The 19108-nt window shown below is 39.1% G+C and overlaps 1 protein-coding gene and 1 long non-coding RNA gene across 7 annotated transcripts in view; one reads left to right on the forward strand and one right to left on the reverse strand.

Moving 5' to 3' along the window:
- Window positions 1–19108, forward strand: part of LOC128474605 (uncharacterized) — a 208478-nt gene that overhangs the window by 72849 nt on the left and 116521 nt on the right. The gene's annotated exons all lie outside the window — the stretch shown is intronic.
- PIR (pirin) overlaps window positions 625–19108 on the reverse strand; it is a 31383-nt gene continuing 12899 nt past the window's right edge. For all 5 annotated transcript variants that reach the window (XM_053456961.1, XM_053456963.1, XM_053456959.1 and 2 more), the window contains exons 5-11: window positions 14808–14891; window positions 14273–14479; window positions 13465–13549; window positions 7707–7751; window positions 6889–6971; window positions 3025–3091; window positions 625–792 (exon numbers count right to left, since the gene is read on the reverse strand). In XM_053456961.1, coding sequence (XP_053312936.1) covers window positions 677–792; window positions 3025–3091; window positions 6889–6971; window positions 7707–7751; window positions 13465–13549; window positions 14273–14479; window positions 14808–14891 — 687 coding nt within the window. In that variant the 3' untranslated portion in view covers window positions 625–676. The remainder of the gene's footprint in view (window positions 793–3024; window positions 3092–6888; window positions 6972–7706; window positions 7752–13464; window positions 13550–14272; window positions 14480–14807; window positions 14892–19108) is intronic.

Here is a 19108-nt window from a genome sequence, read left to right on the forward strand (position 1 = left end):
AAAAAACAATCCTCGAAAAGTATTTCAACATTGATCAGTCAGATTCTTATTTCAAAGCAGAATCTACAACTTTATATAGACAGTCAATTTTGGTTTATTTTTATTTTGCTTTTATTACAACTGAAGACAATATGTTTTGCGAGTAACTAAAGTAATGCATTTGAGAGGTTACAGCACATGATCAACGAGATATAATATAAAAAAAATCCCTTAGTAGTAGGGAGGAGAGAAGAATACATGGCGGAAATAAAGCAAATAATGATAATGAAATAACATCTAAAACATGAACAACCATGTCTAACACAGTCTACAGGTTCCCAAAGGATATACCCATCTGTATGATAATATATGTATATGTATCTATATAGTATGTATATATATATATATATTTTTTTTTACTATGTAGCAATGTCAAAAGTTTGTAACACAGAATACTAGTAAACAGCAACCCCTATAAGATTTGCAGAGGTTGTAAGGCACCCTTATCTATGGGAAATTATGTTTTCATTACTATATCTTATTTTAATGGTAACAAATGGCATCTGATAAGTCTATGATGACACCATATTTTGAGTCATATATATATATATATATATATATATATATATATATATATATATATATATATATATTTTTTTTAAAACTTGTTTTTTAAGATTAAGAAAATTAAGATTCTTCATTTGTTTCCAATCTTGGACTTCCATGTTTTAGCATTTTCAAATCCATTTTTCGAAAAGTTGTAATCTTCAATGGTTTTTGATATTTCTTCCTGCGTGTTCATCACAAATGGACCTTGCAATTAAAAAAGAAAACATGTTTTTTGCCACATGTAATATACTTACATCGAACAAACATGAGCTTTAGTACTGTGTTACCGTCACAGCACAAATCTTTCCTACTGCGTCAAGTCACCCCATAAAAGAATAGTTTGACTGGCCATGTATGAAGCATATATAGTCTTCTCACCGATTGATGCGTAATGCAGGGCCCATTCAGCCCTCCATGAAGAGAAATTTGCCAACAGCAAGCCTTTATAATGCATTCCTAATTCGGGGAATTGGAACCACAAGTCCACACGTGTGTAATAAGTAAAATATTTCTTGGCCAAGGTAGGCAAAGTGTCTGTACCAGGCTTGTGACGTTGGTTTGTTCACTGAAGTCACCTTCCTCGGTTTGTTAACAGTAAGTAGTTTAAGTGTCTTATTAATAAAACCAATTAATATGTCTGTCCATTTAACTGCATTACAAAGCTTTATTGTAGAACTCTGTTTTGAGTTAGGACTGGTACCATATGGAACAGAAGAGTTATTGTGCTCATACGAGGGTGGCACGGGGGTTATTAAACCGTTCATATACAGCGGATATATTGTAGAGGCAAAAGGTGATCATATTTGGCCTTATTTACATATACCTACCAAGAATCCCTTGCAATTATGGTGAGGCTACAAGATTTCTGTGGGAAAGGCTGGATTGCCGGGAGGATGAGTGATTAAGAAGCCTCTGCTACCCGCTCAGAGGCGAAGGGGTTTTCCATCCCCTTTACCCCATCATAAGTATGTGTGTACTGCCGTCATACGCAATTAGACGTTATTTGACTCCTGCTCCCATATCCCAATTCATTGTTAGTTCCTATGTGCAGATGCATTTTGGGCGGCTTACAATCAAAATATACCTTGTTTTCATTCAGTATATAACGTTTACAGTTCATGGTTTAAGGTTTTATGCGTGGTGTGTTTTACGGCACCAGGAGTTTTAGTGTGAATGGTGTGCCACAGATCTAGGTAAAATCCGTGCTTTCCTCAGAATGTGTTTTAACAACATTATGGAAAGGTTAGGATGCCAGTCATTGTGACAACTGTGACCTTAAACATAAAAGCATGTCAGACAGCTGTGAAGCCTGCTATTAACCTCGCGCCCTGGATAAACAGCCAGTAATAACACCTCCTGGGATTATTTTCAGATTGTGCTAGGATTGTGACCTTTGCCATTTACTGCCTCTCTCAAATAACAATTAACAGGGACAATTGAACAAAAAAATACATTTTGACACCACATGGTATGGATAAACCAGAGAATAATCCCTTCTTAAGGAATCTGAATGAATGGAACCAACCAGTGGGTGACTTCAGGTAGGCTAGATGCCCCTCTTCTCAATAAAGTTTCTTTACTAAAGATGAGGTTGGCAGGTAGGAGAGTTGCAGTTTCATCTTTCATCTCCACTTTATATTATTAAGGTTCAACCCCAGTTAGGTTCGGCTGCAGGAAAAGGTTTGATGGCCCTGTATAATGTACAGTTAAATCAGCAGGACTGAGTAACCTCACCACATGCACTAAGCAGGGCCAGCTCAACCCTTTCTTGCCTAGTGAATTTAATGGTTTGAAAGCAGAACTCTATACCTCCAACGCCAGCTTCACTCAATAAACCGGACTGTGTGTAAAATATTTGTTGGCAGACTAAGTACCCGAAGCTTGAGGAAGTGCTTGATGTTTAGTGGACAGTTATTGAAATGTATGCCACAAAGCGTGTTGCTACCCACCCATTTGTTATAAAGTAGTTGAAACCACTCCTGCTTTAGTGAATAAACCCCATTACCTGCAATATAGGTATATTTTGCAATACATATTTATATAACGCCCTCCTTCATTTGTAGTATTGATGTATAGTAGGAGAAAATTATTTTTTTTAAAGATCACTGTAACAAGCATTATTTCACCAAGAAAAGCTGCTTATTTAGTTAACCCAGTGTCTGACTCCTAACATCAGTGTGGCAGGAGTGTCTGGTCTCTGCCAATGCATTCTCTGTGCGTTACCCCCTTGCAGCTGGATTCACTGATGAACCCAACAGAGGCTCAGCCATGCCTTGGGCACCGAAACTTCCTCCACCGAGGAGAGGCGTGTGCCGCTGCTCCACAGCACTTTTACCTTCGGTGTGTTCCTATGGGAAATGCTCTAAGGGGAACTTCAGTTGTTCCGGTTATGAATGTCAATGAATGAATATGGAAAAACACACATATATTCCTTACCATGTTGCACAACAGGCTCTTTTATTGGTTCACCAGCAACCAAAACAAAATGGCTCAGTTCAGAATCCTACGGGATAAAATTAAACGTCAGTTTAGTAGAACACTTTATGCAATCTATAAGAAAGGTAGTTCTCAATCCAATAGAGCAGATAACAAAGATTAATAGACAGATGGATCGAGGTATAGAGTATTCTACAATAACGTACGACACTAGCTCAACTGAGTTTAGACAACACATAAGTAGCTTGCCCTATGTCGATTCCCTGGTGACTGTTAAATTATATTTTGGAGGGAAACTTTTGTTTAGGAGCCAGGAAAGGAAAAGATTCTGTATCAGTATATGCAAAGTTGGATGTCTATGGTAACGTGTAAAAATGTGGACCCCCGGTATGTACGGGAGCGGCGGATGATAGCAATGTAGTCTTTGTATATAATGCTACTTAGTTTAAACGGACAGTCTTTTTTTTATTACATTAACATATATTATATTAGTATTGTATTTTGTGTTGTGTCTTTACATAATTACATTCATAAACACATTTTCTGCTTTGTCTTTGGCTGTTCTATCTAAACATTATTGTGAATTTTAGGTCAGCAGAACACTGTGATCCATTAATATAGGGCTGCAACAACTAATCGATAAAATCGATAATAATCGATAATGAAATTCGTTGGCAACGAATTTCATTATCGATTAGTTGAATCGATTATTATCGATTATAAAATGAGGGTTTTTTCAGAGCAAACGCTCTGAAAAACCCCCCTCATTATATAATCCGTTTAGTCTGACTCACCGTCTCACAGCAGCAGCTCCTACTTACTCCCCCTCCCTGTAATCACTGTGACAACTGGCCCCGCCCCTTCCTTCTCCAGGCCAGAACCACATGGCTGTGACACTCATCTAACTGTAAGTATATGTATATATATATATATATATATATATATATATATATATATATATATATATATATATATATAATGTGTATGTGTGTGTGTATATATATATATATATATATATATATATGTGTATATATGTATGTAATATATATATATATATTTGGGCTACTGAAAGTTAGGGGAGGTGGGGGTTAATTTAGGGGCAGTTATGGTTAGTGGGGTGTTTAGGGTTAATTTAGGGGCAGTTATGGTTAATTGGGTGTTTAGGGTTAATTTAGGGGCAGTTATGTTAATAGGGTGTTTAGGGTTAATTTAGGAGCAGCTGTGGTTAATGGGGTGTTTGGGGTTAATTTGAGGCAGTTGTGGTTAATGGTGTGCTTAGGGTTAATTTAGGGGATGCTGTGGTTGATGGGGTCTTTAGGGTTAATTTAGGGGATGCTGTGGTTAAGGGGGTGTTAAGGGTTAATTTAGGGGCAGTTATGGTTATTGGGGAGTTTAGGGTTAATTTAGGGGAATCTAAATCCTGGGGGTATAAGGCATATGTGGGGAGGGCAGTGTGGCATGTCTGGGGAGGACGGAGTGGTGTATCAGGGTGTATAAGGCATATCTGGGGGTAGAGTGGCATTTCTGGGGGTAGAGAAGTGGCATGTCTGGGAGGCAGGGTGGCATGTCTGGGGAGGATGGAGTGGGGTATCGGGATATAAGGCGTATCAGGCACAGTGGCAGATGTGGGAGGCAGCGTGGAGTGGCAGATGTGGGAGGCAGCGTGGAGTGGCAGATGTGGGAGGCAGCATGGCGTGGCATATGTGGGGAGGGCAGGGTGGCATGTCTGGGGAGGATGGAGTGGTGTTTCAGGGGGTATAAGGCGTATCAGACACAGTGGCATGTGGGGGGTAGAGTGGAGTGGCATATGTGGGAGGCAGCGTGGAGTGGCAGATGTGGGAGGCAGCGTGGTGTGGTATATGTGGGAGGCAGCGTGGTGTGGTATATGTGGGAGGCAGCGTGGAGTGCTGTGGGGGGGCAGCATGGCATGTCTGGGAGGCAGCATAGCAAGCCTGGGCTCAAATGTGCATATATTGGGGGGCTGGTTGGGAAATAAAGACAAGAAATGTATTATCAAAGTTTTTTTATTCTGCTGTTTGTATTTAACATCATTTGTTTAGTAAATTATTTTAAATAAATGAAAAATTTACATTCATTTTTTTTATCCGATTAATCGATTAATCGAAAAAATAATCGGCCAACTAATCGATTATTAAAATAATCGTTAGTTGCAGCCCTACATTAATATGCACCAAACGTTCTTAGCCTTTTGTAAGCAGGGACATCCGAGGAGCATTGCTGGATAAAACAAGAGGAAAAGGTCTTAAAATATACAGCCTGAAAGACAGACATGACGGGGGGGATATGATAGAAACATTTAAATACCTGAAGGAAGTCAATGTGATAAAGGAAGAGAGTTTATTTAACCCCTTAATGACAAAGCCCGTACGTGCATTGTTTTCAATGGGTTTAGGGACCGCCCACTGTCCTTAAGGGGTTAAAGGAAGAAATACTACCACAACAAGAGGACACACTCTTAAGCTAGAGGGGCAAAGGTTTAAAAGTAACGTCAGGAAATATTATTTTACTCAAAGGGCAGTGGGTGCATGAAGTAGCCCTCCAGCAGAAATAGTAGAAATTAATACAGTGAAGGTGTTTAAGCAAGCATGGGATAGGCATTAGGCCAAGCTAGATCTAAGATAAGGCCAAGGACTAAGGAAAGTATATAGAGGTTGGGCAGACTAGATGGGCCGAATGGTTCTGATCGGTCGTTACTCCCTATGTTTCTATGAAAGAGGGGCACGGGATATGGGTCCCAAAAAGGTGTTTTGCTCCAATATATTTTTATTTCTCCCTTAACTAATCATGGCTTCCTTGCATCCTTCTGAATCATTAACAAGTCTCTCCACAAGTAATTGAACCAGTACCTTATCTTTACCAGTACACTAGACACACAGATAAATAGCCATTCCATAGACATAAGAGCACAGTTTGAAAGTAAAATACGCACAATGGCAGAGGTGATTTACAAACAAGAAGCCGCCATGCCCCCCCCAAATGTGTTCAGTTTGCGAGACCATGTATGATATATCTTATGATATCTCCTCTAAAGTTTATTTTGGATCTTCTCTGATAACCCTTAAGGCTTTTAGCGCATCACCTATAATGTATAATTATATAAATATAATAATTGTTCAAAAATAAATCCAGGGGGAAGCCAATCGGATCACTACACTGCGCGGTCTCCCTCACCCTCTTTGATGCTGCTATAGTGGCCATGTTCTTTGGCGTCCTGGTGTTTACGATTTGCCCTCACAATTATTATGAGCAGAAGATGTCATGATCACGTATTAAAGTCACTGTGGCAACACAATGCAGGAGACCCTCAGATAAAAGTTCTTTAAGTGCAACAGAAGGTTCTTGAGTAATATAACTTAAGAGTACTTAAACACTCCACCTTACAGTTTGGTGAATAAACCCAGCATTATCCAAACATGTCTGTTTTATATCTAAAGGCACCAAGTACATTTTAACAAGAATGATCTTTTTCTCCATTTGTATGTTGAATTGGCGTCATTAATCATAAATTCAGATTAACGAGGAGTCTGCAGGTGCCAAGACTCAAACACACAGTGCGATAGATAATACTTTACAAGATAAACATGCCAGAATCAAGTAAATTGGCCAAGCAGCCCTTAGAGAGGCCTGCGGAAAATATTCTAATACCAAGTCTGTGCACAATATCCAAACTCTTATAACATTTATAAATATACCGTATATTTGCAAACTCATTAACCAGGGGATGGATAGATTTACTTGTGGTGTTTACAAAATGAGCAATAATCAAAATAAATTAAAATGTGTAATAGGCAAGAATGAAATGCTGTAAAAAAACAACGTCATATAAAAAAGCAAGAACAATACCTTATTTTCAAAGTGGGCCTGGTCACCATCATCCAACACTGCAGTATGGTGAGCCTCAATCTTTTGCTGGCCATCAGGTGGTCCTTTTAAGGAGATCATATTTTTACATTAAAGAACATTAAAGTTTTGCGAGCACCAATGGATGCATTGACTTCTAAAACATTATCATTGAGCTATAGGACACCACCGAAAGCACCACCACTTTGCCCTAAGGTAAACTAGCACCGAAATAGCGGCACTGTAGGTGACATCTTCTACCCTGATCTTCCAATTGTGGGAAAGGACATCACCAGAAGCGGCACCATTATGGATGAAGATCACGTCAGGCTATGTCCGTGGAGATGCGGACGAAGATAGGATACAAATAAAAAAGAGGGAAGATAGAAAAGAGAAGTTGAAGAACAAGAAGATGCCGAAGTGGTCCTCAGAGAAGCGAATGTGGGCATCGGGCAAGGAATTTTGTTCCCCGATTCAAAATTCTCCCCAGATTTTCGTCTGAACCGAATGGGCAGGGAACGTAATTCACTGCCCAAAAATTAATGGGACAAAAGTAAACCGAAAAATTAGTCTGAATCATTTTTATCTCATTTGCACATGTGTAGTATATACATAACAGTGGGCTCTCACAGCACAGAGCTGCCGGGTCAGGAATACTGGAAAGAGGATTTAGTCGGTCAACAAAAAAAGAACAAGTTTTTGTGATTTACAGATTGGCCTGACATGGACATAGAAGTTGGGATAACTGGGGATGCCAAGGGGTCTGCAATACTATAACTTGTCAAAACACAGCTCATTAGTATAAAAGGTCTACAACTTACCAACATAGATAAAACCAGACAGCGTATAGATGAATGCAGTCCATCCTAAGAAAAAGAAAAAAAAATATGTCAGGAAAGTGATTTATTTCTACATTTTGCAAGAACTCACAGGGTAATTTACTATGCAGAGAGGTGTCAGGAACATTAGACTGCAATGTGGTGAGCAATTCATTCATATTATCAAACACTTTATTCTGTATAAAGTTCACAGGATATGGCAGTTGGAGGATAACTAACCCCACCATTCTACACTTAAAGGTACAGACTAAGATTAAATAAAATGTCAGCCTACAGAAAAGCTGAAACGCCCAACAAGCTACACAATCCTAAACTGGCACTCATAGGTCTGTATGCAAAGACTGAAAAGTCTCATGGGAAAAAAGCTAAACAGACAAGAAACGCAATATCACACAATATAAAAATAGACCACGGCGACAGATAAGAGCCAACTGACCCAAGTCTATTTTATGTCTAGTAGTACTGCATGTGAAATAGTGCTTTCATCCACCAGCATCAACTCATTGCCTCCCTTAATATCCTTTTTTTTTTTTCTTATATACCTTCCTCTTGACTCGATTGTTTTCATAACATACTGAGATTCTAATGTAACTTCCCCTCTCCCATTGCCGTTATCATGCTTTATATAAAACAAAACTGGACTTGATAACTAATTTAAACTACCAAAAAACTATTAAAACATGTCAATAAAGAGGTCAATACATTATATATATAACATCACTGGTAAAATAATGATCTTCCCGTCTCACGAGGGTAGGCAAAGTGCCACAGAGACACCTATAAGGGCTTGTGGCAAGGCTTGTGCATGGCATTGATGCCTATGGGCACCTAGTGTGCAGTGCAGGTGGACAAGTGTTCATGTAGTGATCAACAGAACGAAGGACCCCTCAGAGGCCCATCTGTATGACTTTAAGCTTATTCCCGAACTCCTGTTCTATACTTCTATTGCTTTACTTGCTTGTAATTTCTAGTTTGTTTTACTAATTGCTTTTTAATGTCCGGACTTGCATCCTATATTTCTGTGTATGGTGGAAGGCCAGCCACTATAATACACAGGTAATACATAGGTAATCCAAATCACATCACAATTCACACAGACATATTTATTCCTCTTATGCCACTGCCATTACTTTGATATTATTCACAAAATCCTATCCCTACAGGAGGGAGGGGCTTATTTAGTAAGGTGTGGCCAGTCATGCACACAACTGCATTGAAGGTTGTGGGAGTGGGCAGAACCTCAAACTCAAAGGTTAAGCCATACTGCAGAGATCCAGCTGAGCGCCTGCCCCAAACCCAATGACACTTTGAAGTGATTACTTAACGGTAAATCTCAGAAAATGCGATGGCCTTGTGGAATGGCTTCTTACACGAGACATATGGATATAAATTAATTTGTGAATACCAGCTAGTGTTATTTTTGTGAAGTATGGAATCTCATGTTTTATAAATGAAACACATGAAGGAATCAAATACATTATTTGCTTAAGCAAACAGACTGGCACATCTGTGACATATTCACATTTTTTCAAGGAATTCAAAATAAGACTATTGTGTATAAAACAGTTTTTTTCTTTTTTTATAATGGAATGCAGCTCAGTTCTATGGTGTTCTCAAAGTACACCATCCACCAAAGCATTCCACGGGCTAATCGTCTATGCAATTCTTTTGTGGTTCTTTATGATGTGCAAAAGAAATGCAGGCACGGAAGTATTTACTCTGTGTATTTCCCTTGGGCAACAATGCTACTTTGTACCCATTTTTGGAGATAGGCACCTTTTTTCTCTTTCCAAATCTACCTAGGAAGTTACTTCCCTGCACAGAAGCAAATAAAGAGGATACCTTTATCGTAGTGCTTTGGATATCTTCAACAATACATTACAGGACGAAGTTGAGAGTTGGTTGGCCTAGTTGTTGGTGGGTGTCCCCTCTTGGTGGCAACAACCTTTAGGTGGGTGTTGGGCATAATTAGGGAGCTGAAAGGTGGTGTAGCCGGCAGGTTGGTTGTATAAAGGTGGAAAACTGGTTGTGTGGTTGTGCCCACCACTGGGGAACAGTAAACGGCTATTACTCTTTTAGCTCCAGGAGCACACGGCCGACAGCCATGAGCACTGGGGTGCAGGAGTGGGGGCACTTGAGCTCCATGTATATTCAGCCTGGGGCACATGGCCATGTATATGAGGCCAGCAGCCATGAGCACTGTACAGCTACTTTTGAGCTAATAAATAACTTCTATTGTCAGTACATACAAGCATTCAATGTCCTTATTCAAACAGTTATCAGGACTGGTGAGATTCCATGGGAAAAAGTAGAAAATATTAGGAAGCTTAGGCATTAACAAAATAACGGCTACAGGCTGCATCAGAATACACCCCAGGGACAATGGATCACCGGTCTCTAGGCTGCAACAGCTGCATTCTGGGGGAGATACGGTTACCTGGACTAAATTGCAAGCTTTTGAGATTATGTAGCTCTCTCCTTCTGGCATATTATACCTGAAGAAGAGACTAAGGTAGTCTCAAGAGTTTGCAATCTATTAGTTACCCAATAAAATGTATATATTGTTGTTATTTTGTGTTCTCTTTTTCTTTCTCTGGCCAATACAGTACAGCTCTAAGCAAATAAGAACGCATCAAAGAACCATTTACAAAAAAACTCATGTTTTCTATGCAGGATGGATTCTCATTCTGAGCCATTATGCCTTAACCTGTATTAATCCTACTGTTAAATATTATATTTTTAATTTTAAAGTTATTGTTAATGTTCATTGTGCCATATTATAATAGCGCTATGGAATATGTTGGTGTTCTAAATAAAAATGGAATAGGACGTAAACGCTAATCTGGATATCAAGCTCTCTTTACATTAAACAATCTATTTAGTTTTCAATATTAGTTTGTGCCCATTTGGTACACATCTTGGACAAATATAACAAAAAAAAAACAGCTGACCATTTATTTTTATGTTACTAACCTTAAAATACACAATAACAGCCTCACGGATTTTGTTTGTCCCCCAGTAATACAAGGTACATATAAAGTCACAGAGCAAAAGTTTATTGCTAAAGTGTAATAATATTTAGCAAACCATGCAATAACTTATCATAGCAAATGCCAAACAAAAAATATTACTTGTCATATTCTTGTCATACTATGGATTTACCCAGGGCTGGACAAATCCTGAGAGCTAAGTAGTCATGGATCCTAAAATTTGACACCAAACATTTTGTGCTATATTTACATTACTTTATTTCTGTCTCTTAAAATTTTCACCGCGGCTCCAAAATTCTGCTTAGATTTGTCCTGTCCTGGATTTATTCATGTGAGTTATATCCGTGTGTTTGTATTTAGGTAGATGTCCACAGCAAGATCCTTTTGCTGAATTTGCTTTAAAAAGATATGATCTTTAGACAGGTTTATAAATGAAACAGCTGCATTATATGCCCATGAATTACTTAATAGTCCCCACTATACTGATAAGTGATATTAAAGGCATCAGTAAAATGTATGGATACCTTAGTAAGGACTCATTACCCTATGCTCTTATATTTGTTAGAAATGAAGTTTCTTTGCTTTATTCAGGGAATAAAACAGCTAAGCCTCTGGGGGTTTATTGGCCACTTTATTACTATTTAATATGTGGAAGGTCAGCTGCAGTGAGACGAGTTAGAATTAGTAAGAACGGGTCTCTATTCATAGAATTGCGTTATTACAGAGCTCACTTTTCACAGTGTTTAGCCCTTTCCGTCCCCTAAGGACACACCTGTACGTCATCAAATACGGAAAAGGGGAATGATGATTAACACCCTCACGACAAAGCCCGTCATGTACGGGCTCACAATGCATTGTCATTAATGGCTTAAGGAGAAACCGTTGTCCTTAAGGGGTTAAACAAATATATGGTAAAAATGACAAAGAAATATTTTGGTCCTTTGGTTTTAAAAACCTCCAGGACTGAAGGGGTTATAAGTCAGAATTTTGGGCATCATGATCAGCAACATCGATCATCCATTAAACTCCACTTTGGCAGGGACCATGGTTTAACACATATGATGCTGTACTAATAGCAGAATGAATGAACCCATGCGTTACATGGGTACTTTACTGGGGATGAGGATACTAATACGGAATATGTATGGAAGACATAGCAACAATGGTATTGTTCTTTTGCTGGCTGCTACATTTTTTTTTTTTAATTGTTAAAGTGTTAGCTTTAGCATTTCGTCTCTAGAAGAAAGGCTAAGTACAAGAACTAATTATAAAGCAATCGATCAATGTGTTTATCCAGAAACATAACATGTCTTGTGGTTTTTATGTGCGTCTAAACGGTACAACGATTTCTGACTTTATATATAAACCACATGTTTAATTATGCAGTGTGCAGAATGTCTGATCGTCATACGTGTGTGTTAGGTTCGATCAGCCTGCCAAAAGCTTTTATGCTCTGCAATCTTTCAAATTCTCACTCTTCCAATGCAAAATATATAGGATTGGAACTTTGCAGAAACAAAAGCTCTATCTGAAACACAAATGGTAACCGGCTAAGTATCGTCCAACATCTGGTACCAAGACTTTGATCAGGAATCAGGTTTATAAGTACCAAACATTTAGAGCAAGCCCAAAATACGTTTCCTCTGCTTGTCCACATACCTACATAATAAGGTTAAACATTCTCCTATTCACCCTCCTAAAAATCAATTGTTTGTAAAAATAATCATTAAGAAAGGATTCCTCAAGTACAGATGTTACCCTCCATGGAGACCTGCCACATCTGCCTGTCATGACATATTCAGAGCATGCAGTTTAACAATAATGATTTATTATGTTGTGTTGCATGTTAGGAAATGTATCTGCACATAATGTACTAAACTGTATAAATGTTGATGATAAACTCATTTCTGTTTAGCAAGCAGAACCGAGCCAAGGTCTGAGCATCTCAGCTAGCCAGAGACATCCCCAAGCAAATAAACATGCTTCCAGCAAAGAGCCAACAAGCTAATTTACCGTTCTGGGGATAGTCAGCCATTAAGACATTACCCAAGCTTCAAGTAAATAGGAGAGCATCTGGTGTCAGACAGCAGGTGGAACCAAAGGACAAGTCCATACAGCTGTTTGGTGGACATGTTTCCGTCAAGGCTTGTCAATAACGCAAGAATCTGACACAATGCTAGGGTGTACAGGAATGAAAGATATGTGCAGATCAAATGAGCTGATTTGGCACATGTAGTTGTAAAGGGACACATGTATTACAAAAAGATTAAAGGCATACACTTAAAATACCCAAAACAGCAAGAACACCGCTACCATTTTAGTAGCCATGTCAGACCATGATGTAACATCTACAGCATCTCCTTCTTTTGGGTAGGATCAAAATACGACTAAAGGTGATGCTATAGAATCTAAATAGCAACCCTCACTAATGAGTACAAACCTGATCATTTTCTTAACATTGCACTCAAGAGCAATCAGTGTATGTGTATATGTATGTTGGTCTGACAATTTGGTACATTATCTGTATTACTACCTGATGTTATTAAAAGCGGTTCTGCTGCTACCTACTTAGAAAAGAATCGGTTCTCTGCCTTAGATTCATTGATCTTTGGAATTTAGTGCAAATCAATTGCTCTCAAAAAGAACAGATTTTTTTTCTTTCATCTCTACTTTTGTGCACTTGTTTTCTGCAGCGATCATATGTTTGTGGCACAATATTCCACTATAGACTCTTTTATGCCCCGGCTTACCTTTAGGAACAGGCTGAGTGAATTTGGACCCCTTCTCCATTTTGAAGTCAAGATACAGGGTAGGTGTCCGGGTATAAACTTTGGACTGCAATTAAAAAGGAGGATGTCTTACTCCTACTATAACAAGTTATAACAATCAATGCAACAATCTAGTTAGTTTAAGAGTAAAGAAAACTTTCGTCATTGTTAAAGCCAGGGATTGACAAAAATCCCCAATGCCAGGTTGCCATGGCGATAAGAGAAAGCTTCCTGTCTAACTGGTGTTAGGTTGGCGATGTTACATAAAGAAAGAGAAGAGGGCAGCTGGCTTCTGGAGATAAAGCTAACGCCACATTGGAAAATGCCGATGAATATCACCTATAATATCTATTGAAAGCACATGCAGATGTGTTCCGATAAAGAAGTATACTACATACCTGAATGCACCCCCTCTCTGGCTTAAACAATGCAGGAGGTACATTTTATGCATAGCTTTTACCAATGGAACTAAAAAAAAATAGCCTAGGGCTTCGAGGTTGTGGCACAAGCTGACAAAGCATAATTTGTTTTCTGATACGCCGCATTACGCAGGAATCAGATGTTGGTTTAAATATAAAAAAGGGAAAAAATCTGTACATTTTAAATCCGTTAAAATGGTCTCCTTATCATTTCTTAAATAAATTATGCCACATCGTAGATTGATATTGTTACTGTAATATTTTACCTGCACCCGTATAGTATTTTATTATGCTTTTTCTAGACTTTATTAAATACGATTCCGAAAACTAGACCACTTTTTTCAACCAAACCAAACACTAAAAACATTTACCTTGACACCCATCGACTCTCCAGAAATGACAGCTACGGTGACGCCATCTTTTGATGGCTTGGGTATATCGGCACTCTTCAGTTCTTGGTACTGAGGAGGAATCATTTTTTCTGAACTTCTCAGGTTAACCCAAAGTTGCAATCCGTGCGCCGGCTCCTCTGTGCAGGGCATCTCTGCATGAACTATTCCACGGCCAGCCGTCATCCACTGTAATTACATTGACTATATGGTAACAGAATACAGTATCCAAGGGCCACTTTAACCTAACTGTATATGATCGCTTATTCCTAGATAGACCTAAGTTATCGTTGCATTATGTCACTTAATTTAAAAATACTGCCAGCACTATTAAAAATTAACATCTGTGATATATATTTGCATGTTGCTTTGTTTTAGGCCCAAAGCCACCATTTATAATGTTACTATGCAGAGGCCCAAGACAACAAAATACCATAGTAAAAGTTTATTTGGCAGCAAAAAATGGCTCAGGTTCGTTCACAGATACAAATTTCCCATTATTTTTCACACTGGTTACCTGCAAGTCACCAGGGTCCAATCTACCAACGTGCCCGCAAAAGTCCTCATGTGCCATCGATCCTCCATCTAACAAGTAAGACACCTGGAAAATATTTCATTCAGTTATTGCTTCTTTTAAGCAACCCAGTAGATCGGCAAGAATTGACAAAACTAACACGTTGAGAACAATGAACTTATGAAAAAAAAAGCTGTTCCCCAGCTGTATGCAGGTACATGGTAGACTTTTTGTTGAAGATGCCAAATGTCTGTACATACAGTGAGAGCATATGCTCATACGCATGGCTGGGACCTCTCTGGGTTGGACCTGGACTCCCCGAATGAGGCACTGTTTGCTCATTTCTTTCTTTTGCTTTACCTTATTTTGGCCATGCCCTTCTCCTCCCAACAAAGGTCAACTGGTGCTACTTTATTTATTTATTTTTGTTAAAGCTTGGGTATACTGTTTTTTTAAGAATAAGCAAAAAAAACCAACAATCCAACGGAAAGTTATGTATAAACATCTTTATATCGTCAAATCTGCACCAAGCAAAACCGCCAAGCATTACTTTAAAAATCTTGAATTAATATAAATAAGAACAGAAAGACTAAATCACTACTTTATTGGTTGTTACAAATCGCATTGTTACAGACACAAAAACATAGAAGGTCCTTGCCTGCAGAATGTTAGACATCTGGAAAGAGCTCTTAATTGCAGTGTGTTGAGTTTGGCTGGGTAAAACTTAATCTCTTGCAAACAGATGTTATTGTGGTGGAAAAATCAGTAATAGAAAAAAAATATGCTATTTTACTTGGAAATACCACCGGCATTTTTGGATTTTATGCAAATTAGTAGTGTCAATGGGGTCTATTCGCCAAAGGGAGAGATGGAATTAGAGTTTGCAAGTGAGTTGTGGTTTCAGCCCCTCAGTTCATTATTCATTAGGAAGGACTAACGCCAACAGGTTTCTCCAGCTTGGATGGCTTAGCTGGCCCTGAATAATGAGTGAGGAGGAGCATTTGGGGAAATAAAACTTAGTGGTTTAACTATGTATTACACAGTTTTTATTGGGCAAATATTAGTCAAGTGTTCTTCTTGTTCGGCAGTTGTTTTCGCCTTGCAGCTCTCCCATGGATGCCATTTTGTACAGTCTCCTTCTTATTGTGGAACTGTGAATACTAACCTTAACTGAGGCAAGGGAGGCAAGTTGGTCTGGGTTATTTTGACGTGAATTAATTTTTGCAGGCCGTCCACTCCTGCGAAGGTTCGCCACAGTTCCATTTTTTCTCCATTTGTAGATAATGGCTCTCATCATGTTTCACTGGAGTCCCAGGGCCTTAAGATTGGCTTTGTAACCATTTCCAGACTGACTGATGTCAATAACTGCGTTTCTTATGTGTTCTTGAATTTTCTTTAGATTGCAACATTATGTTCTGCTTTTAAGACATTTTAGCCTACTTCAATGTTTAGATTAAACAGGACTGACAGCAGTCATGCCTGGGTGTGTCTAGTGAAATAAAAAATCAATTACATTTGGTTAATTGGTTCATTTAGTAACTAAAATGGCAATTACTTTTTCACATAGGCCCAGGAAGAGTTGGATAACTTTTTTCTCCCGTACACGAAATCATAAACCAAAAACTGTATTTTGTGTTTACTTATTTGTTTCATTATTAGTAGTGTCAATGGGGTTTTTTTTTGCCAAAGGGAGAGTTGGAACCAGAGTTTGCAAGTGAGTTGCGGTTTCAACCCCTCAGTCCATGATCAGAAACATTCAATAGAAGCAATCAGGGAGTAAATACTTCCACAGCAATGTATATGTAAAGTTATCAACATCAACATATCTTGGTAATCCAAGTTTATATTCCATAACACAGTGGGCTCCACCAAACATCTCCCGCGAACCGGGGGGCAGTGAAAGAGGCAAGTGCATATGGAGAAGTTCTGCGTAGTTTCTGAAAAGGTATTTTCTACTTCTTTTTGTTTTGTATAAACTCACTCTGCATTGTTTCTGTGGTCTGCTTTTGGAGGCAGTGGGGGAACTCCTGTTAGGAAATACCCGCCATGAAAACTCATGAAAAAAAACAGGTTTCAGAAAATGTGCTTTGTCACGTTAATGCATGCAATCTCTATCAGATTGGCACTGGACAGTGCGTGGACAGCAACGCACCATAGTCTTTTCCGCTGGAGGTACTCTTACATCCTAATGGTAATAATAAATGCACTTAAGGGGGTAGACAGAGGAGGTATACAGACCGAGGAACATTGTAACCTTAAACTGACAGCCAAGACACAAATTACATAATGACACTCATTGAGGTGGTTCTAGGAACTCTCCCTTTTGATGTCAAATAGAGCCTAGCAAAACGATACCACTTTGTCTGGATTTAAATTGGAGCAACATGGCTGAAGTTGCGAACCCATGTGGTTGACATGTGTAAGAAAAATAGTTATAGGACAGAATGTCACAAGGTGCTCATCACTTTAATACTACTTGTGTGGACAGACGATGGTATGCAGCTTGTTATTTGTGTAAACGATGCCTGCTGCTGGGTAAGTCATATATCAGTCTCTCTCAGTGAAACGATGCTTGGATTACAGAAAATCAGGGTCCAGGAAACAAGCTGACTTGACTGGGCCTTTTTAAGCAGACCTGGAGCTATTGAACGCTAGTCAATGATTCTGCTGCAGTAGCACAGCGTTCAGCGAACATTATGCAGCAGCTATAGAAGGAGACCTTTCCCTCATACTGGATAATTTTACTTGCATCCATATCTGGGCATGAATTTGAAAACGTAACTGTGTTATTATTACTAGCGTGCCAGCCATTTAAATTACACACTATTTTCTTTCCATTTGACATGCAGTCTCTTCTTGTCTCTACGCTCCACGTCATGCACTCTTCCTTTACTCTCTCTTTCATCTCACTCCATTTTCTTCTCTCTCGGTTTTATTGCTCCCTCTCCTGCACACAGGGAGCACCTCCTGCCAAAACACCACTACATTGCAACCTTTCTCTGCTCCACAAGGCATCGAGAACCCCTCTCCAACATTATGCAAAACACCATTGAGCAGCACCTCTGTTCTTTGCACACAAAGATGTGGCAGTCTCTCTCTTCAGACACTATACTTTCTCACACAGGTTTATTGTGAACTATTGGTAATGTTGAGTGAATGCATACAGCAAAGATTCTTAATAGCGCGCTGGACTTTAAGTCTCGCCAAGCATACCCAACAATTCCCATTGACAACATTATCATTGTACATTGATTTTTATAGCACTATCATTTTCCATACTGTTGTGCAATGAGTAAATAGGACATACTATGTAGCGAAAGAGAATTTACAGAAACACGGAGCTCAAACAGTAAGTGTTACATTTTAGTCCTATTTTCACTACTAGTTTGTATTGTTTCCCCACACTGTCCACATTGAAGAGACTCAAAAATATTTAAAAATAAGAAAATGGCATTATTTGTGTTTTATGGATTAAGCCAAACACAAACAATTTGCATTTTTAATCTAAGACGACAGCGACCTCTGGTGAATTCGTTTCTAACTGCTAAGAGAAAAAAAAACGACATTTTTAGAATTTTAAAGAGGACGGGGTAAAGGCCAGTGTATTTTCTTTACTGCACGCATGTGCTTCATTTTCCTCTCTCCCTCACGGTCATGCTAAAGTAGTACTGTGGCACGTCAGCCAAAAGTTGAGATCTGAGCTGAGTCAATGGAGTTTAGTTGCGTGGCATCCATCAACCATTATTCTAGTGATAACTGGCTAGATACCCCATTCTAGAGCAAGGCCGGCTGCCTTTGGAGTTTAGTATAAGATTTTTCTGCGAAATGTATAAATTGCACCAAAGAGGAACAGTGTACTGTCATAAGCTTTTTGTGGGCAGAAGGTGTGCTGGGAGGACAAATTCATCTTTGCATGTGTGCTCAGTATGGGGAGACATTTCTCTCTCGTAGAGTCCTCTATGAGTGGATTGAAAAGCTCAAATATGGCCGTACTGGTGATGGATTCAGAGCGCTCTGGATGTCCAGCTACAACCACAACCACGGGGAATGAAGGAAGAACCCTGGAACGGACGTCTGTTCCCAACACACGGCCTGTTATCGTGAAGAAGGTGAAGAAGATGAAACATGGGTCCACCATTATGAGCCCGAAAGCAAGTGGCAGAGTAGTGGAAGCATCCATCATCTCCTGTAACAAAAAATTCAAGACGCAACCGTCGGCAGGAAAGTTGATGTCGACCGTCTTCTGGGAAAAAGTTTGTACGATGTTGGGAAGATTGCATCGCAAAGGAAGGAGACTATGTTGA

This window comes from Spea bombifrons, chromosome 2 (assembly GCF_027358695.1).
Source record: "Spea bombifrons isolate aSpeBom1 chromosome 2, aSpeBom1.2.pri, whole genome shotgun sequence".
NCBI classification, from domain to species: domain Eukaryota; kingdom Metazoa; phylum Chordata; class Amphibia; order Anura; family Pelobatidae; genus Spea; species Spea bombifrons.